The 27,245-nt window shown below is 58.7% G+C and overlaps 1 protein-coding gene across 1 annotated transcript in view; it reads right to left on the bottom strand.

The window, feature by feature from the left end:
- The window catches only part of ADAMTS7 (ADAM metallopeptidase with thrombospondin type 1 motif 7), a 44,309-nt gene that overhangs the window by 9,923 nt on the left and 7,141 nt on the right, over positions 1-27,245 (bottom strand). The window contains exons 2-15 of the mRNA XM_035727841.1: positions 26,252-26,607; positions 24,495-24,660; positions 23,330-23,520; positions 18,597-18,680; positions 18,161-18,285; positions 17,223-17,372; positions 15,952-16,095; positions 5,095-5,239; positions 4,268-4,360; positions 3,812-3,957; positions 2,500-2,669; positions 2,184-2,317; positions 1,226-1,346; positions 84-328 (exon numbers count right to left, since the gene is read on the bottom strand). Coding sequence (XP_035583734.1) covers positions 84-328; positions 1,226-1,346; positions 2,184-2,317; positions 2,500-2,669; positions 3,812-3,957; positions 4,268-4,360; positions 5,095-5,239; positions 15,952-16,095; positions 17,223-17,372; positions 18,161-18,285; positions 18,597-18,680; positions 23,330-23,520; positions 24,495-24,660; positions 26,252-26,607 — 2,270 coding nt within the window. The remainder of the gene's footprint in view (positions 1-83; positions 329-1,225; positions 1,347-2,183; positions 2,318-2,499; positions 2,670-3,811; positions 3,958-4,267; positions 4,361-5,094; positions 5,240-15,951; positions 16,096-17,222; positions 17,373-18,160; positions 18,286-18,596; positions 18,681-23,329; positions 23,521-24,494; positions 24,661-26,251; positions 26,608-27,245) is intronic.

Genomic DNA, 27,245 nt, shown 5'->3' with positions numbered 1-27,245 from the left:
TGTGTCCTGCCGTGGGACGGGGGCCCTCCGGATCCCTCAGGTCCTGCCCCTGCCCCCCAGCTGGAGCCCCGGGAAGCGGGCACCTGGATCCAGACAGGCTCATCGGTGGGACCGGGGGATGTGAGGTTCTCCCAGTTGCCGGTGCGCGCGTACGTGAAGGTGGTGCCCGCCACCTGGTAGTCCCCGTTCCACTGGATGGTCCAGCCCCCATTCAGGAAGTACTTCTCGGGGTCCTCACTGCGCAGGGCCAGGAAGTTGGCAGCCTCAGCCACCTCCTCGATGCGGATCTCGCGGGCGCCGGCCGGGATCAACCCCACGTCCACGTAGCCTGTGGGCCGGGGTCGGGCAGAGGGTAAGGGGGTTGGCCGTCCCCTTCTACCCCGGGCGGCTGATGGCAGATTCCACCATGAGGTCAAGATTCTGAGCTCCCCAAAAGGCAGAGGCTTCCCCCGTCCTAGGTCACCTAAACCTCAGAAGGGCTCCTCAAATCCTGCCACCATGACCCACGCCTCTTTACCCCTCTCCTGGAGACCCAGGCTGGTGTCCATGTCACCAGCCTGGTCCCTTCCCCCGGGGATGCGGACCTCATGGCCAGCCTCTCTGTCCTTTCAGGGACTACACGCACTTCACCCTAGGATGCAGGTACTGCTGTCACCCTGTCTGACAGATGGGGAGACTGAGGCCCAGGGAGATGAAGTCACTCGCCCAGCTGGGCTCTGGGGGCTGAGCGTCCTGGCAGCCCCACCTCACGGTGCCTGGACAGAGACGCACCTCTACCTCTTCCCACCCAGCGCAACGCCTCTCCCACCTCTCCTGAGTCTTTCGTGATTCAGCTAACCGGCCACCGGACTTCCCCAGGTCAGGACCTCCTTCCGCAGTGCTCTCAGCCCCCCGTCAGACTGTGAGCTCCTCACCTAGCCCACAGTTGGCACTCAAGCAATGTACGCAAAACAGACCCGCAGGTGTGGGAGTGGACCTGGAGGTCTCTGAAGCCTCCCAAGAAGGGAGTAGCCAACTGCCAGGGCTGGGGTCACCCATAATTACCCCTGATCGGCCAACCCAAGGTCCCCAGGCAGGAGGACACTCCCTGCAGACGTCTCCGCATCTGGGCCTATGTGCCCCGACACTTGCCAGGACCAGGCTGGGCAGCCTGGGCGGGACCCCCGGGGGCCAAGGAGGGGACACCAAGTTAAGAGCACCCCCCGCCAGGGGCCCCTGCCCGTACCCAGGCCCTCAGACTCCTCGAAGGTCCCGCTCACGGTGTGGCAGGTAGAGCCGTTGCCATGGCATACGCCACAGCGATCCTCGACGGCCCCAGAGTCGATCTCGAAGTCACAGCCCACGTTCTGGAACACACAGGAGGCAGGCCCCAGCTGCCGGGGTCTGCCAGGCAGGGAGGGGAGGGCTCCGGGCGGGCCGCGGGCCTTTGCTGCAGGCCTGCCCCCCAGGCATGCCCTCTGACCTCAGGCAGCCCCTCTGCCTCTCCAAGTGTGCTTCCCCAGTGTGAGTCGGGGCGGCCCGTCTGGCCGTAAAGCCACGCTAAAGGGTGTGTGAGGCACGAGAGGGCAAGTTTTGTGAAGAGGGACAGCAAGCAGGGGCATGGGCATGGCAGGGGCGCCCACCAGGGTGGACAGGATTCTCCCAGAAAAGGGATCCTCCCTGCTGCTCCCCGACACCCCAGGGATGCAAGCGGGGGAGAGTGGCTGGGGACACGAGCCGGGAGGAGACACCGCCGCTGGTGCTAGAAATAAGAGTATGTGTTGCCAGCAAACACACACGCACCCGGCCAGAGCCAGAGCCCCGCGGGGCCCCGCAGTGACCTCGCTGAACCCCGCAACACGGATGCAGGCCCGGCCCACCTTTCCAGGACAGAGGGAACAGCGGCCTGGGGTCCTGGATGCAGCAGGACGCTGAGCCACACCTGGGCCCCGGATTCCTGGCGGGGGCTGTGCAGTTGCAGGCCGTGGCTCAGGGGCTTGGACAGTGGGCAAGGAGGGGGTGAGAAGGTCCGTGGGGCAGCGGCTGGGGTGTGAGGCCCGCCCATGAGGGGCTCCAGCGCCAGGAGGGGTGGGGGTCTCTGCTGACGGGACAGCAGAGCTAGGAAGCCCGGGCTACAGCCTGGGGAGGGGTGGGGGCCGGAGGGGAACCGGGAGGGGCCCAGGGGCGGCCCGGCTCAGGCACACCTTGCAGATGCCGTTGATGCAGAGGTCGTGGCCCGGCTGGCCCTGGTAGCAGGGGGTGCCATCAATCACGGCGTCCCGCAGCTTCTCAGCGAAGTACTCGTTGGAGGGCCGGCAGTGCAGCTCACAGGGGTTCACTGGGGGCCCAAGCGGGGGAGCCGTGAGGGACAAGCAGGGTGGCAGTCAGGGAGGCCCCCGGGCCGCTGGCTCTGCGCCAGGCTGCATGCTGGGGAGCAGGGGGCCCCGGGCCAGGGTGGGTAACCTTGAGCTCCAGGCCCTGCCCCGGGGGCTGCCGAGGCCCGAGAACAACAGGACTCACCGTCATTGACCACGGGCACCCACGTGTGCAGCTGGCCCTTGTAGAGCATGGCGTCAAAGTGGCTGCACTGGACGTGGCGGAAGGAGGGGCGGCCGGGGGGGCAGGCCTGCAGGTTGCACAGGCGGAAACGCCTCCGCTCGCCCACACAGTACTTGCCCTTGTACTTGGGCCTGTAGGGAGAGCCGGGTGGAGCTGAGTGAGTACACAGTGAGTGCCGACTGTGTACCTGGGTCCAGGAGCAGACCCTCGGACCGGAGACTCCAACGCCCACCCGCCCTTTGGCTCTGGCGCAGACCCTCTCCCTGTGTGTGAGGACCTACGGGTGATGGTGGCCGCAGGAAGCGGGCTCTGCCCTCACCCTGCAGTGCAGCCCTGTCTGGGCTCCAGTCTGCTCACCTGTAAAACGGGGATGGGGCTGCCCCTGCAGAGTGCTGTTGGGAGTCTGCGATGAGCCCTGCGGGGATGGGGCTGGCACTGCCCAAGGGGCAGCCCTGTCTCCGGCCCAGGAGACCCAGGGTCTCAAGGACCCCACATGTCTGCAGCCTCGTTCCTGGTGGCAGCCCCCCAGCCCGGCCTGGCTGAGAGATGCACCCGCAAGCACAGCACCTAAACCCCACCCTCACATGGGCCAGGGTGCCAGCAAAACCCAGCCTAGGCCACAGACTGCCGAACACAGGCCCTAGACGGCGCTGGCTCTGAGTCCTGCACCTGCCAAGGCAGCCTCACGAAGAGGACTCATCCGAAGGTGCCAGGGACCCCTCGGTCTGCACTACCGCTGACTCAGCATCTCCTGAACCTTCAGATCACCCTTTTTAGGTGGGGAAACTGAGGCCCAGATTTGAAGTCACTTGCCCCAGGCCACACAGCTGTCCCCTCTCGTCTCAGACCCACAGGTGCATCCAATGCCAATAAGTGAGTCTTTACTAAATCCTTTCCATTGACTAGTTGCGGGTTTTCATGCTTTAGCTCTGCTGGGGGGGATCCCTGCAGTCACCCCAGAGTACGGTTTCTCTGGAAACTGAGACCTGGAGGAGGGGTGGAGAGGGAATTTGAACCCTGATCCACCTAAGGTCCAGGGTCTAAGCTCCTGCCTCCCTCTAGCCAGTTCCTGAGCTGCTGGGCCTTGCTGTTCCCCTCTCTGCAGTGGGGCCAGCCCGGGGGACTCTGCCTGCCTCCTGGATGCCCCTCCAAGTGACCCAAGGCGGCCCTGGATACTCTGGGCACGGTCTCTATGGGGACACTGGACAGAGCCAGACGTTCCACGGTGGTGCCCAATCCCACCCGTCCCTGGTGCCCCCAGACGCACACTCACACGGGCTGTGTGCACTGCCGCTCAGCGCTCCGCACACCCCCGCCACAGCTCCGCGAACAGACAGACCAGGCGCTCCAGCCGGACCAGCCGCCGTCCACAGCCTCAGGCCGGAAGCCGACAGGAACGCACTCCCCATTCAGACACCACTAAGACAGATGGGGGTGGAAATGCCACCCAGTCCCACCAGTCATCCCTGCCCCTGTGGCACCGAGGAGTCAGGAGGCCCCCTCCTAGCCACCCAAGACCCAGGCCCCCCGGGGAGCAGAGCAGGGAATAGACAGAGCCCCGCTGCTGACTTTCCGCAGACAGGCCGGCTGCACCACGTCCGCTCTCCAGATGCGCGGAGGGCCGCTTGAGTCGGTCCGAACCAGGCAGCTCCGGAGCGCGGGCACGACAGGGGCCAGGCCTCTCCCCACCACCCACCCACCTATGCAGCAGGGGCTGCAGCGCCCCTACCTTGCTCTCCCCACACCTGGTACCATCCACAGCTGCGTCCAGCTTGGAGTGACAGGTGGTCCCCACGGAGCACCAAAGAGTGTGGCACACATTCTGCAAGGAGGATACGGGCCACGCTCTCACCCCCCCACCCCCCGGGGCCTCTGGGGGGGGGTGGGGGTGGGGGGGGTTGCAGATGGGACTCCCAACGGGCCCCTCCCATCTTCCCCCATCCATGTGGTGGGGGGGTGCCCAGCCCTGGCGCCTGCGGCTCAGAGCGTGTCCAGTCTCACCCACACCTCAGCCCCGCCCACTCTTACAAGCCCTGCCCACGTCTCCCAGCCCTGTCCACTCACACCGGCTCCACCCACACCTCTCCCAGCCCTGCCCATTCCTACAAGCCCTGCCCACATGTCTCCCAGCCCCGCCCACTAGGGCCGGCTCCACCCACACCCCTCCCAGCCCCGCCCACTCTCAGACCAGCTCCACCCACACTTCTCCCAGCCCCGCCCACTTACCTAGAAAGGCACCCCCCCCCCCCCACAAGCCTGGGGACTCGGTAACAGGGCGACGGATGGCCTTCCCTTCAGGCGCTCTCCCCCGGCTCCATGCAGTGTAGGTTTTGTTTGGCCTTTTATAACCTGGCCCTGGGAGATGAGGGGCTCGCCCAGAGCCACAGTCGGCAAAGGGTCCACCCGGAAACCGGACCTGGGTCTCTGGCCGCCCAGGCCACAGTGGATACCCCAGGCCATGGTGGCTTCCAGGCACCACGTATGGGATGAGCCCAGGCCAGCGGGCACTGCAGGCTGGGGAGGCGGCCCCCCGCCCCGCGCGCACCCCAAACTCACGTCCATGTCGTCACAGAAAGCAGAGTAGGCCCCATACTGGAGGCGGCACTGGTGGCCCACGTCGTAGAGGACCCCGGGCGGCACGGAGGGGAAGTCGATGACGTCCTTGCTGGGAGAGTCATCCAAGCACAGGCCCCACCCTCGGCTGCAGAGACCGCACGGGACAGGTCAAGGGGGGCAGCCTGAGAGACCCACAGGGGCGGCCTCAGAGGGGAGGGGAGGGCACAGAGCCCAAAACCGTAGGAAGACCGCAGCCCACCCTCCCACCCCCCACCTAGCATTTGGGGCACTCCCGCTTGCCCCCTTCACCTCCAGGCACTCTGGCCAGCCAAACAACACCCCTCCCCAGGGTCACACATCTGCACAAGCCGCTCCCTCCCCCCGCAATGCTGTGCACACTCTACCGCAAAAACTGTCCCAGAGACGGAAGGCTCCCCTACAGCCCAGCCGGTCCCTGGCCCTGCCCCGAGCTCCCGCAGCCTCCACCCCTGCTTGGGGCCGGCACCACCTCACTCAGGGATCTGGAGAGCATCACCTCACAGCCAAGACAGCAGCCAGCCTCTGTGGGCCCCACCGTGGGCTGCGATCTAGGGTCTCTGTGGGGGACAACAGCCCAGGAGGGCCAGAGACAGCCCTGCCTGCCCTCCCTAGACTGATCTGACAGTGCAGGGAGCACGGACGCGGCCGGGCCCGGCAGAGGGCATTCCAGGCCCCGCTCGGGCCCACCACTGCCCGCATGTCTCTCCACCGGCCCCTCGTGCACAGCTATTGCCTCGGGGGGCCCGTGTCCACCCCACTGCCCTGGCCAGGTCCCACATGTTGACCAAGCAGCCCAGGGCTCACTGCTGTCCTGTAGGAGTCAGAGAAGTGTCCGGGGACCTTGCTCAGGGCAGCAGGAACTGGAGAGAGCTGAGGCTGGGGGCGATGGGTAGTTGGCCCAGGCAGCAAGGACACCCCAGCCAGGCAGGGTAGGGGGAGGCAGAAACCCTCTGGTTTTCCAGTCTGGGGTGCTTGAGGGTGGCTGGTAGCAGGTGGGGGGGCCAGATGAGTAGAGGGTCCTGATAGGGTCAGAAGGGCAGAGGCGACGGGTGCTGGGGTCTGACAGGGAGGCGTAGAGGAGACACCACAGGATGGGAGCAGGCCAGCACATGGGCCAGTGGGGGGGGTCAGCCTCTGGGATCTTGGAGTTCCAATTTCAGAGGGGAGCTGTGGGGCCCAGGGCAGCGTGGGTATCTGTGGGGCGTCCTGAGGCCTCCAGCACCACCCAGAGCTCAGGGAACACAGCCTCTGAGACGAGACTCCTGCTGAGGGCCCTGGGGACCCCTCTCCCCAAATCACCTGGACCGCCTATGCTAGTGGAAACCAGACCCTCCAAAATGTGTGTTGGCGAATAAGCAGCTATGGGACCCAGCCCTCTGCCCCCGAGTGATCATAGGCCAGGTCCTCAGTTGCTCCTCAAACACCCGTCCCCTCTCCGTACACACGCAGGGCCCAAGGCAGAGCGTCACTCGCCCTGGGTCACACCCAGGCACTAGAGGTCAGGATCTGATGCCAGGCCCAAGCAGCCCGTGGCCACGCATACCCACTTGCTGGGCGGCCCCAGTGCAGGACTCCTCCCCTCCACCCATAAGCCTGACCTCAAATACTTCACCCCAACGTAAGTTCAAAACCATGGCAGCTGAGCCCTGGCAGAGAGAAAGGCGCGTTCTGACCGCTGGCCTGGCCCGTGGGGCAAAGTGTTAGCTGGGGTGGAGCGTGGGGGGCCGGGTCAGCCTGGCCCTGGGGCTCCTTCTTTCCTGCAATTCAAGACATGGGCTAGAAGGGCTCGCCCACCCTCGGACTCAGACCAGGCTGGGGGCCCCTCCAGCTCCGGGTCTGACAGGCCTCCGTGCCACCCCAGCAGCCCCAGGGCCACTTCTGGCCTTTGTCAGCTGGCTGGAACTTGCCATGTGTCATGTCCTGTGGGCCGGGCAGCTGGAGGGACACCAGCCTATCTGATCCATCCTATATGTGTGTGAGAGGTCGGAGGCACTGGGGGACCCGCGCAGGACCCGCCACCAGAATCAGGGCCATATCCAGGCCCAAGTGCTGATGGGGAGTCAGCACCCCACGTTCTACTCTCTGCCAGGTGGCCTTGGGCCCTCCCTCCCGCTCCCTGGGGGACCTTGTCACCAGAGGCTGAGGCTGCCCGAGGGATCCCAAGCTGTGGAGGCGTCCCAAGCAGCATCTCCTTGGGAAAGTCACACGGGCAGCCACAGGCAGCCCTTCCTTCCTCCGGCCCGGCTCTCCGCCAGGCTCCTCACACTGCTGACCCCCACCCAGAGCTCTCTGCAGGGGCCCAGGAGCCTCTGGTCCCGTAGGGAAAGCCAGGTGGCCTGTGCATGCCTCTGAGCTTCCCCCAAGCCCAGGAAACACCTGACCCCACTGGACACTGTCTCTGCGTCCTGCTCATTCTGTCTCAACCCTGTTTGGGCGGAGCCCGTCCTACCCCCAGCAGGGAGATGGAGGGTGAGGGGCTGTAGGACAGACTGGCACCCCGCCTCCCACCTGAGGCCCCCCTCTCCTTCCCCCTTTCCTGGGCCCCAGAGCACCCTCTGCTGCAGGCCTCTCTCTGGCCTTTGCCCTCACGCAACCCCTCTCAGTGCCCCCCCCCCCCAAAGCCCCTGGCAGGCTCAGGCTCTGGACTGATCTTCCCGCCCTCGCCCCAGGCCCCGAGCCAAGGCCCTCCTACATTCCAGCGGCTGAAAGAGCACAGAGACTGTGTGTGTGACCTGTGTGTGTGTGACTGTGTGTGTGTGTGTGTCCTGGAGGCAGGGTGCTGGGTGTGTGTGACTGTGTGTGTGTGTGTGTGTGTGTGTGTGTGTGTGTGTGTGTGTGTCTGTCTGTCCTGGAGGCAGGGTGCTGGGTGGCTCCCTGGGTGAGGACAGCTGGGAACAGGCCCTGGGGGTGTTGTGGGGGTGGCTCATCTTCCCCCCCATTCCCTTCTTCTCTGACCCCATCTGGGGTAGGAGACACGCCCTTGGGATTTTTCCAGGCCTGCTCTACTTGCCCAGGCTACTGCGCTGGTTCAGATCCATCTCATCTGCCGCTTGGAAGTCGTGATAACAGGCACTCAGCGCTGAATGCGAACCACGTGGTCGGCGATAGGCTGAACACTCACAGCCACCCGCGAGGCAGGCCCATCAGGAGCCCCCTGGAACGTGTCTGCCAACACGGGCAAAAGCCGGGGCCAGAGTCCAGGCCCTAACCATCACCCACAACTCCTCTCTGCCTCCGCCCTCCGCCCCCCAGCCGTCCCTCCACCGTCAGAGGCCAGAGTCCCCGCTCACACCCGCAGGGGACATGCTCTTATCCCCACTTAAACCCACAGTGAGGGGCTTCTAGAAAAACATGGCAGACTGAGCTCCACACCCTCCCAGAACCCCACTAGGATGACAGCAGAAGAATAAACAAGGACACAGGGAAAGGGGGACATGATGAGGACAGATGACAAACGTCAGCACAATTCCAGAAGCTGGAAAGCAGATGGTCAATTAGTAGCTGGGCTGGTGGGGCAGTAAGAGCTAAAAGCCAAGTGCTACAGGGAGAAACCACCCAGAAGCAGAACCCTAGAAAGGCTCAGGCTTAGGGCCCAGGAAGCCATGCAAGCCAGGACACCAGGAGAACAGGAGACATCAGACCCCACCTCTGCTCCCCAACCCTGTGTGGCCAGGTGATGGCCACCTCCCTGCCTATGGAGAGCCAGGGGTCACTCTCCGAAGAGGGTGAACCAGGGGACCTGGCCCAGGGACACCTACGGAGGGACCTACAGAGAAGGGGACACATGTAAGTCTACACATGGGAGGGTGGGAAGCCCCCAAGCCCCTTCCCCACCTGGGTGCCAGAATGTCACAGCCAGACTTCCCGCCCAGGGCAAGATGAGAGAGTATCTCCAGGGAAACAGAACCAGTCCAGACAGGACCCTAGGTGCTGGTATCTGAAGATAGTGTGTCCAAAGACACAGCCCGGTCCCGGCCAGTCCCTCGGCACAGACTCCAAAAAACCTGCCTGATCCACAGGCCTCCCAACTGGTATCCCGGTGCTGCCTCCTGCGCATGACAGGAAGCCGAACTGGCTTAAAACCTTTAACATGAGATATTTTTTAAAATTAAGGAAAGGGGGCACCTGGGTGGCTCCGTCAGTTAAGCATCTGCCTTCGGCTCAGGTCATAATCCCAGGGTCCTGGGATCGAGCCACAAATCAGGGCTCCCCACTCAGTGGGGAGTCTGCTCCTCCCTCTCTCTCTGCCCCTCTCCCCCACTTGTGCTCTCTCTCTCACTGTCTCTCTCTTAAATAAAAATCTTTAAAAAATAATAATCCTCAAAAAACCTCTTGAACGGGTCCCTGGTTGGCCCAGTCGGTTAAGCATCTTGCCTCCAGCTTGGGTCATGATCCCGGGGGCCTGGAATGGAACCCCACATCGGGCTCCCTGCTCAGCGGGGAGCCTGCTTCTCCCTCTGCCTCTGCCCCTCCACCTGCTCATGCTCTCTCTCCCTCACTCAAATAAAATCTTAAAATATAAATAAAAGTAAATGAAGGAAAAAAAGATATTGCAGGGAGAGAAGAAAAAAGTTTAACCCATATAAGGAATAACCTCAGGAAGAGAAGAGAAGAAACCACGACTGTGGAAACGTGATAATAAAAAAGAAGTATTTAGTGAATAAGGAAGTTCAGGAAGTTAAAAGTATAGTAGAAAAAACTTAATAGAAGGGTGAACATAAGGATGTCATCCAGAAAACAGAGATAAACGCCAGTAAAAAAAAAAAATACAGGGGCGCCTGGGTGGCTCAGTCATTAGGCGTCTGCCTTTGGCTCAGGTCATGATCCCAGGGTCCTGGGATCGAGCCCCGCGTCGGGCTCCCTGCTCTGTGGGAAGCCTGCTTCTCCCTCTCCCACTCCCCCTGCTTGTGTTCCCTCTCTCGCTGTGTCTCTCTGTCAAATAAAGAAATAAAATCTTAAAAAAAAAAAAGTAAGAATGTGAGAGAATAGCTGAATGTTGAGAGTTTCAAAAGGAGAAAATATAAATCATTGAATAACACAAGAACATGTTCAGGAAGGACAGGAGTTTTTAGAGAAAAAGCACCCACCAGGTCTAAAGAAGCAAGAAAAAAATCTCAAAGAGACAACAACCTAACCACCTTACATGTGAAGGAGCCAGAAAAAGAACAAACAAAATCCCAAACTAGCAGAAGGAAGGAAAGAATAATGATCAGAGCAGAAATAAAATAGAAACTAAAAAAACAGATCAATGAAACCAGGAGCTAGTTCTTTGAAAAGATCAACAAAATTGATAAATCTTTAGCTGGACTCATCAAAACAATGAGAGAGAGAGAAAGAGAATAGAGAAAGGACTCAAACAAAATCAGAGATGAAAGATGAGAAATAACTGATACCACAGAAATACAAAGGATTATAATTATGAAAAACTATATATCAAAACATTGAACAACATGGAAGAGATGGATAAATTCCTAGAAATATATAACTTCCCAGAAAGAAATCAGAAAGTAACAGAAAATTTAAACAGACCAATCACCAGCAATGAAACTGAATCAATAATCAAAAACTCCCAACAAACAAAAGTCCAGGATCAGATGACTTCACAGGTGAATTCTGCCAAACATTTAAAGAAGAGTTAACACCTATTCTTCTCAAACTATTCCAAAAAATAGAAAAGAAGGAAACTTCCAAATTCATTCTATGAGGCCAGCATTACCCTGATACCAAACCAAAGACCCCACTAAAAAAGAGAATTATAGGCCAATATCCCTCATGAACATAGATGCAAAAATTCTCAATAAAATACCAGCAATCTGGATCCAACAATACATTTAAAAAATCATTCACCGGGGCGCCTGGGTGGCTCAGTTGGTTAAGTGACTGCCTTCAGCTCAGGTCATGATCCTGGAGTCCCGGGATCGAGTCCCGCGTCGGGCTCCCTGCTCGGCAGGGAGTCTGCTTCTCCCTCTGACCCTCCCCCCTCTCATGCTCTATCTCATTCTCTCTAATAAATAAATAAAACCTTTAAAAAAAAAAATCATTCACCATAATCAAGTGGGGTTTACTCCTGGGTTACAAGTTTCACAAAATCAATACAATATATCATATGAATAAGAGAAAAGATAAAAACCATATGATCCTTTCAAAAGATACAGAAAAACCATTTGACAAAGCACAACATCCATTCATGGTAAAAACCCTCAACAAAGGGTTGATTCAGATTAGACAGAAGATGCCTCAACACAGGGCGCCTGGGTGGCTCAGTTGGTTAAGCAACTGCCTTCGGCTCAGGTCATGATCCTGGAGTCCCGGGATCGAGTCCCGCATCGGGCTCCCTGCTCAGCAGGGAGTCTGCTTCTCCCTCTGACCCTCTTCCCTCTTGTGCTCTCTCTCTCTCATTCTCTCTCTCTCAAATAAATAAATAAAATCTTTAAAAAAAAAAAAGATGCCTCAACATAATACCACATATGAAAAATCCACAGGCAACATCATACTCAATGAAAAAACACTGAGAACTTTTCCTCTAAGATCAGGAAGAAGACAAAAGTGTCCATTTTTTTAAAGATTTTATTGTATTTATTTATTTGAGAGAAAGAGACAGAGTGAGCACAAGAGGGGGTGTGGTCAGAGGGAGAAGCAGACTCCATGCCGAGCAGGGAGCCCGATGCGGGACTCGATCCCAGGACTCCGGGATCATGACCTGAGCCGAAGGCAGTCACTTAACCAACTGAGCCACCCAGGCGCCCAAAAATGTCCATTCTTGACACTTTTACAAAACACAGTACTGAAAGTCTTAGCCACAGCAATCAGACAAGAAAAAATAAATAAATAAAAGGCATCCATATAGGCAAGGAAGAAGTAAAACTTTCATTATTTGCAGACGATGTGATACTACATATAGAAAACCCTCAAGACTCCACCAAAAAACTAAATCTCAGGATATAAACCCAACATACAGAAATCCATTGCATCTCTATACACTAATAGTGAAGCAGCAAAAGAGAAACTAAGAAAACAATCCCATTTACAGTCGTACTAAAAATAATAAAGTACCTAGGAATAAACTTAACCAAAGAGGAAACAAGATCTGCACTCTGAAAACTATAAAATACTGATGAAGAAAATTGAAGATGACACAAAGAAATGGAAAAACACTCCATACTCATGGATTAGAAGAACAAAAATTACTGAAATGTCCATACTACCTAAAGCAATCTACAGATTTAATGCAATCCCGATCAAAACACCAACAGGATTTTTCACAGAGTTAGAAAAAACAATCTGCATGGAACCACAAAAGTCCCCAAACAGCCAAAGCAAGCTTGAAAAAGAAAAGCAAAGCTGGAGGCATCACAATTCTAGACTTCAAGGTATACTACAAAGCCGTAGGAATCAAAACACTATGTTTCCAGCACAAAAACAGACACATAGATCAATGGAACAGGACAAAAAGCCCAGAAACAAACCCACAATTATATGGCCAATTAATCTTTGACAAAGGAGGTAAGAATATGCAATGGAAAAAAGACAGTATCTTTAATAAATGGTGCTGGGAAAATGGGACAGCCACATGCAGAAGATTGAAACTGGACCACTTTCTTACACCACACACAAAAATAGACTGAAAATGGATTAAGGACCTAAACATGAGACATGAAACCATAAAAATCCTAGAAGAGAACATAGGCAGTAATTTCTCTGACATCGGCCCTAACAACTTTTTTCTAGATATCTCTCCTGAGGTAAGGGAAACAAAAGCAAAAATAATAAAGTATTGGGACTACATCAAAATATAAAGTTTCTGCACCGTGAAGGAAATAATCAACAAAACTAAAAGGCAACCTATGGAATGGGAGAAGATATTTACAAACAACACATCCAATTAAGGGTTAGTATCCAAGATACATAAAGAACTGATACAACCCAACACCCAAAACAAATAATCCAATTAAAAATGAGCAGAAGACAGGAACAAACATTTCTCCAAACAAGACATCAAGATGGCCAACGGACACATGAAAAGATGCTCAACAACACTCATCATCAGGGAAATGCAATTCCCAACTACAATGAGAGATCATCTCATACCTGTCATAATGGCTAAAATTAACAAGTTAGGAAACAATGGATGTTGGCAAGGATGTGGAGAAAGGGGAACCCTATTGCACTGTTGACGGGAATGCAAACTGGTGCAGCCACTCTGGAAAATAGTATGGAGGTTCCTTAAAAAGTTAAATATAGAGCTACCCTATGATCCAGCAAATGCACTAGTAGGTATTTAGCCAAAACATACAAAAATACTAATTTGAAGGAGTACATGCACCCCTATGTTTATTGCATTATCCACAATGGCCAAGATATGGAAGCAGCCCGTCAATAGATGAATGAATAAAGATGTGGTGTATATACAATGGAATATTACTCATACATCAAAAAGAATGAAATCTTGCCATTTGCAATGACATGGATGGGATTAGAGGGTATTACGCTCAACAAAATAAGTCAGTCAGAGAAAGACAAATACCGTACAACTTCACTCATATGTGGAATTTAAGAAACAAAACAGATGAACAAAGCGGGGGAAAAAGAGAGAGAGGCAAACCAGACACCCGTGACGCTGCTGGTCACCAGAGGGGGGAGGGGGGACGGGGGAGACAGGTGATGAACACCAGGGGGTGTATGGAACTGTCGAATCACTGAATTGTACACCTGAAATTAATATTACACTGCATGCCAACTATACTGGAATTAAAAGTAAAACAAAAAAAGAAAAGCGTCCACCAACTACCCTCCAAAATAAAAACAGATCAAGGCACATGATCGCAAAATTTCCAGTCACCAAAAGAGAGAGAAAAAGAGGAAGAAAAGCTTCCAGACGTTTTAGGAGGCCAGAGACAGAGGCCTGGGAATGAGACTAGAATGGGACTTCTCGGCGGCCATGTTAGGAGAGCTAGAGGACAATGGGAAAAAGCCTTTGAAACGCTGAGGGAGAGTGACTTCCAGCTTGAAGTTGATTATCAAATCCAACTACCAATCAGGTGTGAGGGTAGAATAAAGCCGCTTTTGAACAAGCAAGCCCCTCCCCTCCACACACCTTTTCTCAGCAAGCTACTTGAGGATGTGCTCCACCAAAACAAAGAGGCACCCCCTCTAACATCGGTAGCGGGATGACCCCACAGGCCAGTGTTAGGACAGGCCTAGAAAGCCCCCAGTCTACACCGGGACAGGAGACAGGAGGGGATGTGGGCCAGCCCCCAGACCCTTCTCCCTTCAGACTTTGCTTACTGGCTAGCAAGCCGAAGGTGGGGAGCGTTGGCAGAATGCACACATGTGAAGAAGGGAAATAAATCCCAGCAAGTTACTCTTGTGCAGGTCTCCATTATTCTGGTAAATAGCTATGAGATGCGCATTGTGGCATTTCAGTGACTCACATAGGAGTTCAGTGCTCTTACACTTGCATTTATAGGGGCGCTGTGCAAGATAAAGGCCAACGGTAACATGTGTGCTAATAATTTAAACTTTTCTTTGCTTAGAACATTAGATAGCAAATTAAAAACACTCTAACAATCTTGCCATTTGCAACGACGTGGATGGAACTGGAGGGTGTTATGCTGAGTGAAATAAGTCAATCAGAGAAAGACATGTATCACATGACCTCACTGATATGAGGAATTCTTAATCTCAGGAAACAAACTGAGGGTTGCTGGAGTGGTGGGGGGTGGGAGGGATGGGGTGGCTGGGTGATAGACATTGGGGAGGGTATGTGCTATGGTGAGCGCTGTGAATTGTGCAAGACTGTTGAATCACAGATCTGTACTTCTGAAAAAAATAACGCAACATATTTTAAGAAAAAAGAAAAAGAAGAAGATAGCAGGAGAGGAAGAACGAAGGGGAGTAGATCGGAGGGGGAGAGGAACCATAAGAGACGATGGACTCTGAAAAACAAACTGAGGGTTCTAGAGGGGAGGGGGGTGGGGGGATGGGTTAGCCTGGTGATGGGTATTAAAGAGGGCACATTCTGCATGGAGCACTGGGTGTTATGCACAAACAATGAATCATGGAACACTACACCAAAACAAATGATGTAATATATGGTGATTAACATAACAATAAAAAATTAAAAAAAAAAACACTCTAACAAATTAAGAGGATGTGAAAGAAAGGAAAAACTTCAGTTTTGGTACCTTCAACGGCATGTTTTCCCTGGACTCTGCTGGCCATGTGGCCAGTCCTGTGCCCTGTCTGGCTTCCTTCCCATCCCAAACCCAAGGTTCGCATCCCCCTCCTGGACCCATAATCCCTGAGGCCTCACTCAGTGCCCGCCTTCCCGACAGCCCTCAGCTCCCTTGTGTCTCAGCCCCTGCTACGCTATGGGAACACCACTCATCCTCTCGCTTCTGCGTGTCAGCTCTTACTGGCTCTGAGACACAGCTCAGATGGCCTCTCCTTCCAGCCCAGGGGGACCCGCTCCCAGCTGCACCTGCTACCTTCTGTGCTTCCCTCTACCTGCTAGCCCCGAACTTCACCTGCTGCCTTCCATGCTTCCCTCTACCTGCTAGCCCCCAGATCTACTTGCTGGCCCCCAGATCCACCTGCTGGCCCCCCCAGCTCTACCTGCTGGACCCCCAGCTTCACCTGCTGGACCCCCAGCTCCACCTGTTGGCCCCCAGATCCACCTGCTGGCCCCCCCAGCTTCACCTGCTGGCCCCCGGCTCCACCTGCTGGCCCCAAGCTCCACCTGCTGCCCTCTGTGCTTCCCTCCATCTGGCACCAGAATGCCACTCCAGCAGCCCCCCTCCCACCCGGGGCAGGGCTTACTCCAGGAACCTGGTGATATACTCGCGGCTGCAGCGGGACCAGGTGAGGGGGGCGGTGTCGTACAGGAGCTGTGGAGACATGATGAAAGGCCGTTTCCCAATGGGCTCGCAGTCATTGCCGCTTCCGTCATGCTGAATGCCAAAGCTGTGTGAGAACACAGGCCGCAGGGGCGGGTGAGCTGCGGGATGCCACCAGCCCAGCCCTTCCCGCCGGCCTGCACAGCATGAATCCACCAAACCACTGTGTGGCCTCCGGGAGGTCAACCCCTCCGGGAGCCTCCGCCTCCCTGGCCTAACATGTGGGTGGGACCGCTGTGCTCCCTGAGCCCTCCTCCCGGGACACCTGCCTGAGCCTCATGGGCACCCGCAGGGGCCGGCCAGGGGGCACGGTGGGGCCAGCAGCCCCTGCTCCCTCCCTGGCACCCAGCACGGTCTGACACGGGTCCTCGGCCAAGGCTGTGCACCAGAGTGAAGGGTGTCTGAGCCGCCCTATCACAGAAAAGTTCTCAAGATGCCATCCTTGGGAAGGAGACGAGAAAAATCATATTTGCTTGGCACTTACAATGTGTCAGGTGCTGTGCTATGGCCTTGCAGAAACCCCATCTTGCTCAATCCTCAGAACTGGCCAGGGTGGGGCTCAGAGAGGCTCAGGAACTGGCCAAGGGGACACAGCCAGGGAACGTCAGATTCGGGGCAGCTTTGAGACCCTGCACGCGTGGCTGTCACTCAAGGAGCCCAGAACACGTAAACCATGACCCCCCAAACCTCTGAGTGGCAGACCTGGCTGTGGACCACCCTCATCGGAGCCTGGCGGGCTGAGGTGCTGCCCCATCAGCCAGCCGAACAGTCTGGAGCCTCATGCAGGCAGGCCAGCTGGAGGGAGCCGTGAGCATCACTGAATCCAACCCCCTCGACCAACAGGGAGCAAACAAAGGTCCAGAGAGGGCAGGGCACTTGCCTGGGGTCACAGAGCAATCGGGAATACAGGTGTGGCGGGACCAAGAGTCAAAATGCAAGCACAGAGAGCACGGTGGAGGGACCGCTCAAGACCTGTGCTGACCTTCTGGCCGTGTCAACCCCACTTCACATAAGACTCTCCCCAACCAGACCCAGGGGGACTGAGGTGGGCCTCTCCCAACTGGACAGGAGAGCAGCCTGGCTGTGGGGACAGTGCAGGGACAGCGTGTGGCCAGACCAGGGTGGACTCGCTTCGCTGGGACCTGGTGCCCCCAGCAGGGTGGGGAAGCTGGGCTGGTGGAGCGGCAGGAGTACCTGTGTCCAAGCTCGTGGGCCACGGTGAAGGCCAGGGGCAGGCCCGTGTCCTCGTTGATGTTACAGCTGCGGTGTGGCTGGCACATGCCCGCCACGTGGGACAGACCCAGCGTCTCGCAGGGCCGGTTCATGGCCGCACACAGGTCCTTCCTGCACGTGCAGAGAGAAGCGGGCCTCAGGCTGAACTGGCCCGGTGCCAGGCCCACCTGAGCCCAGAGCGAGTGAGCGAGCGAGGAGGGAGGCTGTCCCCTCCCGCCCAGACAGCCCACTGGCACCGCGGCCACGCGGGGGCAGGGCCCTCACGCACACGGGACACCCATTCAGGTCTGGGGAGCAGCCTCGAGCAGCACTTTGGCTCCTGTCCCAGGGAGGATGCTGAAAGGCGCTGCTGCGGCCCGGCAGAGGGAGAACGGCCACCGACTGCCTCCCATAGACCTGCACTTGTCCGAGGTCGGGGGGGTGCTGGCGGCCAAGCGGCGGCCTTGGGCTGTCCCATGCGGGCACAGGGGCTCCTTCTAACGAACTGCCCCGTGTCCAGACCGCGGGGTGGACATGGGAACTCACACGTGTGATAAAAGTACGTAAAGCACATGCACACATGAATACCAGCTGGGGTAAAGCGGGGCAAGTGTGAGCGGGTCTGGACTGGACCAGGGTCCGTGTCCAGGTTGTGGGCTCGTGCTCTATGGGGCACCGGGGGAACGGGCGCGGGTGCGGACGTGAGCACAGGGGGAACGGGCGCGGGTGCGGACGTGAGCACCGGGGGAAATGGCACAAGTGTATGGTGTCCCTGCTGTCTCTGACGGTTCTAGAACCTTATCATTTCCGTATAGAAAGGTCTCCCCAAGCGCTGACGGAATCTCGTCCCCAGCCCCCATCCTGAGGCTCCAGAGCAGCAAGCCCAGCCTCAGCCCTGCACCCCCCACCGCCGGTGGCACCTGGTGAGCAGGATGGCAGTGTCGTGGTGCAGTGGATGGGCATCTCCCTTCATGTTGATGCTCTTCTGCCACTTGCAGAAGCTCCTCAGAGTGTTGTCTGCATGGTGTGTGATCTTCAGGTCTTCCTGGGGGCAGACAGAGCAGCCACTGATGCCTCCCCCGAGCCGTGAAGGGTCAGGCCCCATCCTCCCCCATACGGACAGAGGACACAGAGGCCTGGGGGGGGGGGGGCAGCAGGAGAACAGCCAGCCTGTGGGCCCTGGTCCGGCTCCAGTCTGACCGCCCCTCCCGCAGGTACATCCCAGGGGGAGCGGAGAGAGGGCTGGCCAGGGGCTCAGGGGCTCAGGGGGCACTGCCCGGGGAAGGAGGCTCGCGGTGCCCTTCCACACGGGGCAGCTCAGGGGACGGGGCAGCGTGAGGCCACGCAACCTCTCACCTCCTCATCCTCCAGCAGGACCAGGCGCACGATGGTGATGTGGACAGGGTTCCCGATACTGGGGTGGTGAAACAGGCCGGCCACCTGCCCAAGAGATGGGGTTGGGCTGTCACCCTGGAGGGAGGGTGTAGACAGCCACCTCTGGCCCACCCAGAGGTGTGCACACCCACATTCACACACAGGCTGCACACTCAGTGCGTCCACGCGTCCCCAACCAGCAACAACACAGTCTGCACATGACACCTGCCCAGGCCCAGGCCGCTCCTGAGCACCAGCTTGGGATCAGCTTCCCTTGCTCACAGCTCAAATACTGGCTTCTCAGCCCATCCCAGCGCCCTGGTTTGCCTACTGTCTTGGGCTGGGACAGCCCTGCAGTCTCCTCCTGCCCCGGGGACATCAAGACCAGCACCCCAGGAGAGAGCCCTCCCACGAGGCAGGAGACCTGGGCAGGGCCTACAGAGGGGGCGGGGGCAGGAGTCTCCCCACTGCCCTGCTAGCCCATGGGGCAGGTATGCACATGTCTCCGAGGCCCCGTGGCTACACAGGAGCCCCCCACTCAGTCTGGGGACAGAAGGCCACCCCAAAGACGGCAGGTGCATCGAGGTGCAGGGAAAGGGGCGGGGAAAGCTAGCTTCTCCCTGAGAGCTCCCTCAGAACAAGAAAGAGGTCAGCCCACGACCGGGGCAGGCGTCGGGTTCCCAGCAGGCGGAGATAGCAGGAGCCTGTCCTGCCTAGTTATGAGCTGGCTTCTAGTGATTCCATCAAGAAAAATAAATATTCAACTGGAATGGACAAAACACAGACTTCAAAAGGGCACCGTAGGCCCCGATAACAGGGACGAATTGCACTTTGAGACCCAAGGTCAGGAATGGGGGAGACAAGCAGTGCTGCCGTGGGCCACCATCCACCTCCGCACAGGGGCTGGAGCCCCGGGGGCCCCCGTGCGCCGCCCCCTCCCACTTCCCCGCATCCACCTCCAAGGCCACCACCCAGGCCAAGGGACAAGCACCTCCTGTGTGGCCGGCAGTGGAGGTTGCTCCATGGTGTCCCCACGTACCCTGCCCACCTACAGCCTCGCGGCCACCTGCCACACAATCACACTGTGCCCTTGCTTAAAGCAGTAAGCGGGTCTTCCCGTCCACAGGGAGGGGACAAAGTCCCAGTCCTGACCCACACGCTGACCGCCCCTCTTGTCCCCACTCCCTGGTTCCGACCACTCTGGCTGGCTCTCAGAATCCCCTGAGCGTCTCTACCACAGGGCCTTTGCAGCTGCTGTGCCCTCAGCCCGGAATACCCTTCCTCTCATCTTTGCCCAGTTACATCCTCCCCTCTCTGCAGCGCTCAACCCTCCAGCACGTCTTCCGGGGAGCCTTCCTTCCAGCCGACACCCCCAAAGCACCATGAACTTGTCCTTCCTGGCAGCCCCCCTGCTGATCTGCGTTTTCTTCAGGATGATGGTTTGACTGCTGTCACTCTCCTCGGCCAGACCCAAGCTCTACGCAGGCCGTGTCTGTGTGGGCTCCCTCCGACAGCCCAGCAACCCATCCATACCGGACACACGACGGGCACTCAAGAAATATCTGCTGAATGAATGAATCTTGGGTGCTCGCTAAGTGTTTTCAATACATTATCTCATTTTTAAAGTAGCGGAAAATGAGAAAGTCAGATTAAAAGAACAAGTCTTTCCTAGATGACAGACAGGTGGATTTGGCAGTTAGGTCCCAGCAAAGTGGCTCTGGAGGGTGAGAAGCCCCCGAGTTTCTGCTAAGACCTGTCCCGACAACTGGCCCCCTATAACCAGAGTTAGGGCTGGGGGCAGCTCCGTGCTTGCCCCTTAGCACGTAGAACATCTCTGCCCCCAAGAAGCATGAAGGCAAAGCAGACACTGGAGGCTCTGGAGGGAGGCAGAGTCGTAACTGGCCGACCCACTCAACAGTGAGTGTCTGCCAATGGCCTGAGGTCAGTCAGCAAGGGTGTTTCAACTGGATAAACGATCCCCAGGAAGCCCAGCCCTCCTCTGCTGCAGGCCTGGACAGCAAGCCCCGGTGTGCACTACTGTGAAAGATCTGGGGGTTACAGGTGACCACAAGCTTCCAGTGAGCCGACAGGACAACACAAGCTGCTCATAAAGGGCTGGTGACCTCAGACAGCGTAAACAGAATTAGGGATGCAAAATGGAGCAGGCAGGGAACTTGTGATGCCCAGTGCAGACCCAGCTGAGCTCCCAGACTCAGATCTGGGTCTGTCACAAAGAGGACACTAACAAACTGGGGCCTGCCGGAGGCCCTCACAGAGTGAGGCTGCGCTGCAGGTGGCTGTGGGGCTGGAGGGCAGCAAAGGACACATACCAAGCCCAACAGGAACAATCCCTGTACGGAGCAACCTACCTGCAGTATCCTGTTTGATCGTCTTCTAAGGTAGGTGTAACTATCTGGTCCGTTTACGGTTGGAGCAACTGAGGCTCCAAGAGCTAGGGTCAGAACCTGGTTTGACCCAAAGCCCCTGCTCTTACTTCTTAATTTTGGAAAATGCCATCTGTGTAGTTTTAGAGATTCTCATTGCATTTTAGCTCTGAAGGCTCTGAGAAGTCCTGCAGTAAACAAGTCTGTGTTCCATTTTGTTAACCCCGTTGCCAAACTTCTTCAACAGGGGCATCTTTTTTCACAGGATACTTATTAGCATCCCTTGGAATAAGTCCTCCCTGGAACATTCTTTGAGAAATGTTACAATGAGGCAGTTTCCCATACATGGGATCCTGTCTTGTAACAGCGTTCAATGAACACGCATCTGCTGCAGAGGGACAAAGGGGGTGAGCTCTCCCCATCTCCACCACTCTGTTCCCCCACCCTTCTAGCAACTCTTGCCACCACAGCCTCCCGGCTGCCCGTCTCTGGGCACAGAGGACAGAGTGGGGCTTTGGAGGCAGACAGATCTGAGCTCCAGCTCGGCCACTAACCAGCTGTGTGACTATGAACAAGTCCCTAGGCCTCTCTGAACCTTTGTTCCCTCCCCTATAAAACGGGGGTGAGGTTGAGGCAAGGCAGTCACTGTGGGACCCTGGACGACAAGCAGGTGCTCACGAGGCTGCAGCCCTTCTCGGAGGCTGTCCACATGCCCCCCCACGTCCCTGCCAGCCCTGCCGCCTCCCCCAGGTGTCTGGCACTGTGAGGCTCCTAGGCGGCCCCACGCTGTCCTGACCAGTGCTAGACTTGCCAGCTCAGGAAAGCCTGATATGGTCCGGACAAGTGCGGAGAGCCCAGACCCCTCCTCCAGGACGGGCCTCACAGGGCGAAGGCATGGGTCCTGTGTGCCCCGACAGGGAGGCAGGCAGGGGCCCGGGCCCAGGCCAAATGGCTGACCCGTCCCCTGGGGGATGCCCTGGGCGAGCCTGGAGGGCTCAGCACCTGGCCTACAGGGAACACCTAGGAAAGGTGAGGGGAAATGAACGGCCAGGGGCTCCAGCCGAGCTCCTGGGCCTTTGTCAGGCGAGCCCTGAGACGGGAGGACCACCCCGTGGCCTCAGAACCTGGCCTTGCTCATCCTGCCCCCCACCCCGGGGGCCAGGCCCTGCTGTCCATCTATAGTCTCCCCAAACCCTGGCCTGTAGGGGGTCCCCTTGCTGGGCAGGTGGGGCCACACGGAGGCTTGGTGGGGCTCTGAGGTCTCCTGGGCCAGGCAGGGGATGGTGGCTCTTATCTGTAAGGAGCAGGGAACCTGGGGATGGCCCTGTCAGGCAGCAACTGGCCCACAGCTGAGCTTGCTGGTGAGGCTGCGGCAGTGGGGGCGTGGGGGCCACGGACGGAGGCCCCCCCTGTCCCAGAGCCCCTGCCTCATTGCTAGAAGTGGGCGGCCAGACTGGATGTCTCACGGGTGCGGGAGGCAGGCTCGGGGGAAGCAGCGACTCTGGCCCCGGCACGCAGAGCACACAGCCTCCCTCACCCAGGACAGCGGGGCCATGCGGCGCCTGCACGCTGGGCGGCCTGCTACGGCCGGGCCCAGATCTTTCCTGTCACGGGGCGGCCACAGGGAGGGAGTGTCGAGCACTGCAGGCAGTCCCGTAATCACCAGCCCCAGCCGGCCACAGGGCACCAGGGAGACAGGACGCCTGGGCTCCCGCCGGCTCGGCCTTGTCTCGCTCGCTATGACCCGAGCGAGGCACTCACCCTCTCACGGCCTACTTTTCTCAACCGGCACATGGGGCCCAGGTCAGTAGGACCGGCCCCAGCTACTTTATCATGCCCGGTTCACAGATGAGCAAACTGAGGCTCCGCTGGGTCACGTGTCGCCTGAGGTCAGCAGCTGGTGGACTGCAAAACCGGAGAGACCCTTCAAACTCTCATGAACACTGGTGTCGCAGGCAGGGGCTGCTCTGACCCGTGTCCCCGGGGCCCACAAGTCCCGGCACAGAGGAGGAAGTATTGCTTCCACCAGCATGAGTGCACAACCCCACTACGGCTCCCCCAGGTAGCGTGGGACAGTGGCTGTACCCCCGCCCCCGTCCGCCCACCGCCACTCCCCCTGCTCTGCCCGGCGGCTCCCCGCAAAGGCCAGCAGAGCCCACAAAGGCCCTGTTGCTGCCCCAGCTCTCTCGTGGTGACTCCCCGCGCCCCGCCCGCCCCACCCGGACTCCAGAGCCCGGACATCGTTCCTCCTGCCCAGGCCTGGGGTCCGGCCCGCTGGCCATCCGCGCCAGCACCACCCACCTCAGCCACCGCCACCCCGCGCGGCCTCACCATGTTCATGATGGTCAGCACGTAGCTCTCGACCTGCGGCTGCCCGTGGTACTCCACCATTTTGGCGTCGGCGACCACCAGGGTCTCCACCCACTTCTCTCTGCTGACAGAGCGCTGATGGAGTCGCCGCGGGCGCCGCCGCCGGTGCCGTTGCTCCCAGCGCTCGCGCTGCACCTCCAGCTCCCCAGACGCTGTGGGCCCCGGGGGGTGGGGGTTAGCGGCCAGCGGGGTGCGTGGCTCCAGGGCCTCTGCTCAGCAGTTCGCTCTGGGGCCGCAGGGACAGCGCCGGGACCAGAGCATGCAGCCTGGACTCCCACCATGGCTCTGCCCCAGGCCTGTGCCGTGCGACCCTGCCCCAGCCACTTCCCCTCTCTGACCCTGAGCATCCCCCCGCTGTAAATAGGAATCAGCCAGAGAGCTCAGAAGATGCCCTCGGGCCGCAACGGAAGGGTAGATGTGAACACAGCAAGGAGCTGTGGGCCCCCACCTCCCCATGTTGCTCCCGGTCTGCAGGGGTTGGTGGGTCCCAGCACAGGGGGACCCCAGGGCCCAACCCCCCCGCCGCCTGGGAGGCCGTCCCCACTAGAGACCTGCTCCCCTGCCCCAGGTTGCCCCAGGCAGAGGAGGACGCACATCTAGGAAGCCGGGAAGACTGAGGCCCCAAGTGTGAGTCTGGATGCCTGTTCCGCTGAATGGAGGCCCTGAGCTGTGGCAGCCTCCGAGGCTGGCGTGCTGGGCAGCTCCTTACCTGGACTGGCCACCGATGTGGCCGCCAGGCAAGGAGGTGCCGGCTCCCCAGTAACAGAGGTCAGCTTTGTGGGCTGGGCCCAGAGTGGGGAAGGAAGGGGGTTTCCTGGCTGGCCATTCAGGGAAGAATGGCTGACAGGTGCAGCAGGCAATGAGCGGGAAGGGGAGGCAGGTGAGGCGGGCATGAGAGGGTCAGCCCAGGGCCTCGGCTGGGGCAGGCCCGGCAGGCAGAGGCCTCAGGACCGTGGCCCATTTGGAAGGTAGAGGCAAGCTATGGTGATGGGTCTGTCCGTCTGTCCGCATCCCTTTGGCTCGAGGGGAGCTGAGCATGGAGGTGTGGACAAAAGAGGCTTCTGGAAAGGAGCTCGATGCCTCTAGGCCCGTCCCCTCCCCCAGAGCTGGCTGCAGAGGCTCATACCTTGTACCCCACAGGTGCCTGGAGCCCCGGAGTCACCCAGCGCTGTTTCCCTCTCAGGCGCTTGGCGCTTGTAGACCACGTGGGGCTGGGCGTGGCCGGGCCGGGCCGGGACACCGTCTAGGGGCTCAATGAAGTAGTCCTCGTTGGAGAGCTGGAACACACCTTTCTGAGAAAGAGTCAGGGTCACAGGAAAGGGCCAGCACTGGGCGCTCTGCCCACCCATCCCCAAGGCCCATCCTGCCCAGCTGAGTCCACCCCGCTCCCAGCACCCCTGACTGACCCCGAATGCACATGCTTTCCTCCCACAGGGCCTCTAACTCTGTACCCTCTGCCTGCCTTCCCTGCCATTTCACACAGCCCAAGGCTGAGCTCAGAGGCTACCAGTCTCAGGAGGATGCTGCCCCCCCCCCACCTCATCAGAAGCAGGAAATGGGGCCACGCTAAATCTAAGACGGCATCTTCCACGCAGTCCCGGATGGCTGTCGAGTCAGGCAGCCAGGCATCCAGACCATTTTCCCTCTTCTTGTCATGCCAGTCATTGTGTACTCTTGCATCCCAATCTCCCCGAGGTGATGAATCACTCCCAGGGCCGCTCTGCCCACACCCAAGCTACAGGGATGCCCACTGTCACCAGGACATCCTATCTCCTGGTCCCAGGGCCTGCCAGAGCAGGGAGGCAGGCAGGGGTGTCTCAGGCACATCCGCCAGCATTCAGAGAGGCCGGGGGGTGGGGGGGGGGGGAGCTTGGGAAGTGTCTTTTGGGCAGCCCACCACCTCCAGAGGAAGCCCAGGCCTCCAACAGGAAGACAGGTTTTATCTCCCCTGCAGCTCCCTCCTTGGCCCCACATCTGCCCTTGGGCTGTGCAGGGCCAAGAGCCCGGAGCACCAGAAAATGCACCACCGGAGACTGGGTTCGAGTGAGGAACTGGGTGGCCCCAGGCAAAGTGCCCCTCTGAGCCTGTCTCATCATCTGTAAATGGGATTGGCACCCATATGCTCAGCTGCTGCACAGATTCAACAAGATTAACGGGATGAAGGAGGACAGGCTCAGGCTCTCCGAGGTCTAGATGACCTGCAGCTGTGGTGCGGGCTGTCTATCATCAGGTCCTACCCTGCTACAGCCCATGGACTTCCTGAGCACTCTGAGCTGAGGGCCCTCCTAGGAACGGTGGACAGCTGACAATGCACACACGTCCCCCCACTCTTCCCACACCCCACCCGCACCTCCCAGAGTGGGGAGGGCAGAGCCGGTCACCTAACCGAGAGAAGGGGTCCCTGTGCTGCCCGGAGTGGGAGTCGCTCCGACCCAGCACCCAAATGGAGAGAGGCGACTGAGGCTGCAAGCCCTATAGCCAGCATCACCTCCACCGGGAGCAGGGCGGTGGGGCCTCATCTCCCGGGAGGAAAGGTAACGGGGAGGCTGCCTGAGCCGGAGAAGAACAGCCTCGAGGGGTCCGTGGGGGAACACAGAACCGAGGCTCCCAAGGAAGGACTGCACTATGTTAGGAGTTACCCGGTCTACACAGTGATTCTCAAAGTCGGCTCTCTGCACCTGCAGCTTCCACACTGGGAAAGGGTCAGAAATGCGGGCTTAAGACCCACCCAGACCCACCCTAGCGAACTATTAACAAGGCCTGCGGGTGCTCCCGGCTCGAGTTCAAGCCTGAGGACTGCCATCCTGGGGGGCAGCACCCCCACCATACAGGCGCGAACAACGCCCCTGGCAAGTCCGACGTGGGGGGGGGGGCCGCACTCACCAGCCCGTCGCAGGCGCTGATGGCCGCCAGGCCGCCCTCCAGCTCGGGGTCCTGCACCTCGCCGAGCAGGTGGCAGGCGGGCGCGCGGGCGCGGATGTGCGTGCGCCCCAGGCCGCCGCGCCGGCGGGTCTCGCTCACGAAGCCAGGCGCCAGCAGGCGCGCGTTGGCCGTCAGGTTGAAGCGCAGCTGGCGCCCGCGGTACTGCAGCTCGTAGAAGGCGGGCGCGGCGCGGCGTGTGGACACGTCCCGCTTGCGCAGCGCGCGCGGCCACAGCTCGTAGGACAGGAAGGAGCCCCCCGCGTCCACGCGCACCGGGTGCACGATGTCCAGCGCTGCGCGGCCGTCCACGCCGCGCCCTAAGGGGAGAAAGCCAGCGGCGACCGACAGGTGAAGGGGCAGCGGAAGAGTCCGAGGCCCAGATGCCTCCCCCAGCCCGCTTCTCTGCCCGGGGTTACCCGGATAACCTCCAACCGCCCCCCCCTCCTCCTGCCCCTGGGCCGCTTGCAGCACAGCGGCCTGAGGGAGTCATCCCAAACTGATCGATCGAGCCCCCCCCCCCCCGCCCCCGGCCCCCAACCCTGCCGTGGCCACATCTCAGAAGGCAAAGCTCTGGCAATGGCCAAGGAGGCCCCGGGCAAGGTAACTCCTTAATCTCATCTCTGCTACACCTGCTTGAGTTCCTTCACCTCCTTCCCGTGCTGCTCAGAGGGCTCACTGAAGCCTCGCCTGACCACTTTATTTTCAAACGGCAGCTCCCTGTCCCTCTTAGGGGCTTTATTTCGTCCCAAAGCACATCGGACACACCATGTGGCTTAACATTTTAACTATTTTTCTTTTTTTTTTAAAGATTTTATTTATTTATTTATTTGAGAGAGAGAATGAGAGAGAGAGCACATGAGAGGGGGAAGGGTCAGAGGGAGAAGCAGACTCCCCGCTGAGCAGGGAGCCCGATGCGGGACTCGATCCCGGGACTCCAGGGTCATGACCTGAGCCG

This window comes from Zalophus californianus, chromosome 6 (genome assembly GCF_009762305.2).
Source record: "Zalophus californianus isolate mZalCal1 chromosome 6, mZalCal1.pri.v2, whole genome shotgun sequence".
In the NCBI taxonomy this organism is placed as follows: domain Eukaryota; kingdom Metazoa; phylum Chordata; class Mammalia; order Carnivora; family Otariidae; genus Zalophus; species Zalophus californianus.
This window is presented reverse-complemented; position numbering and strand designations above follow the sequence as displayed.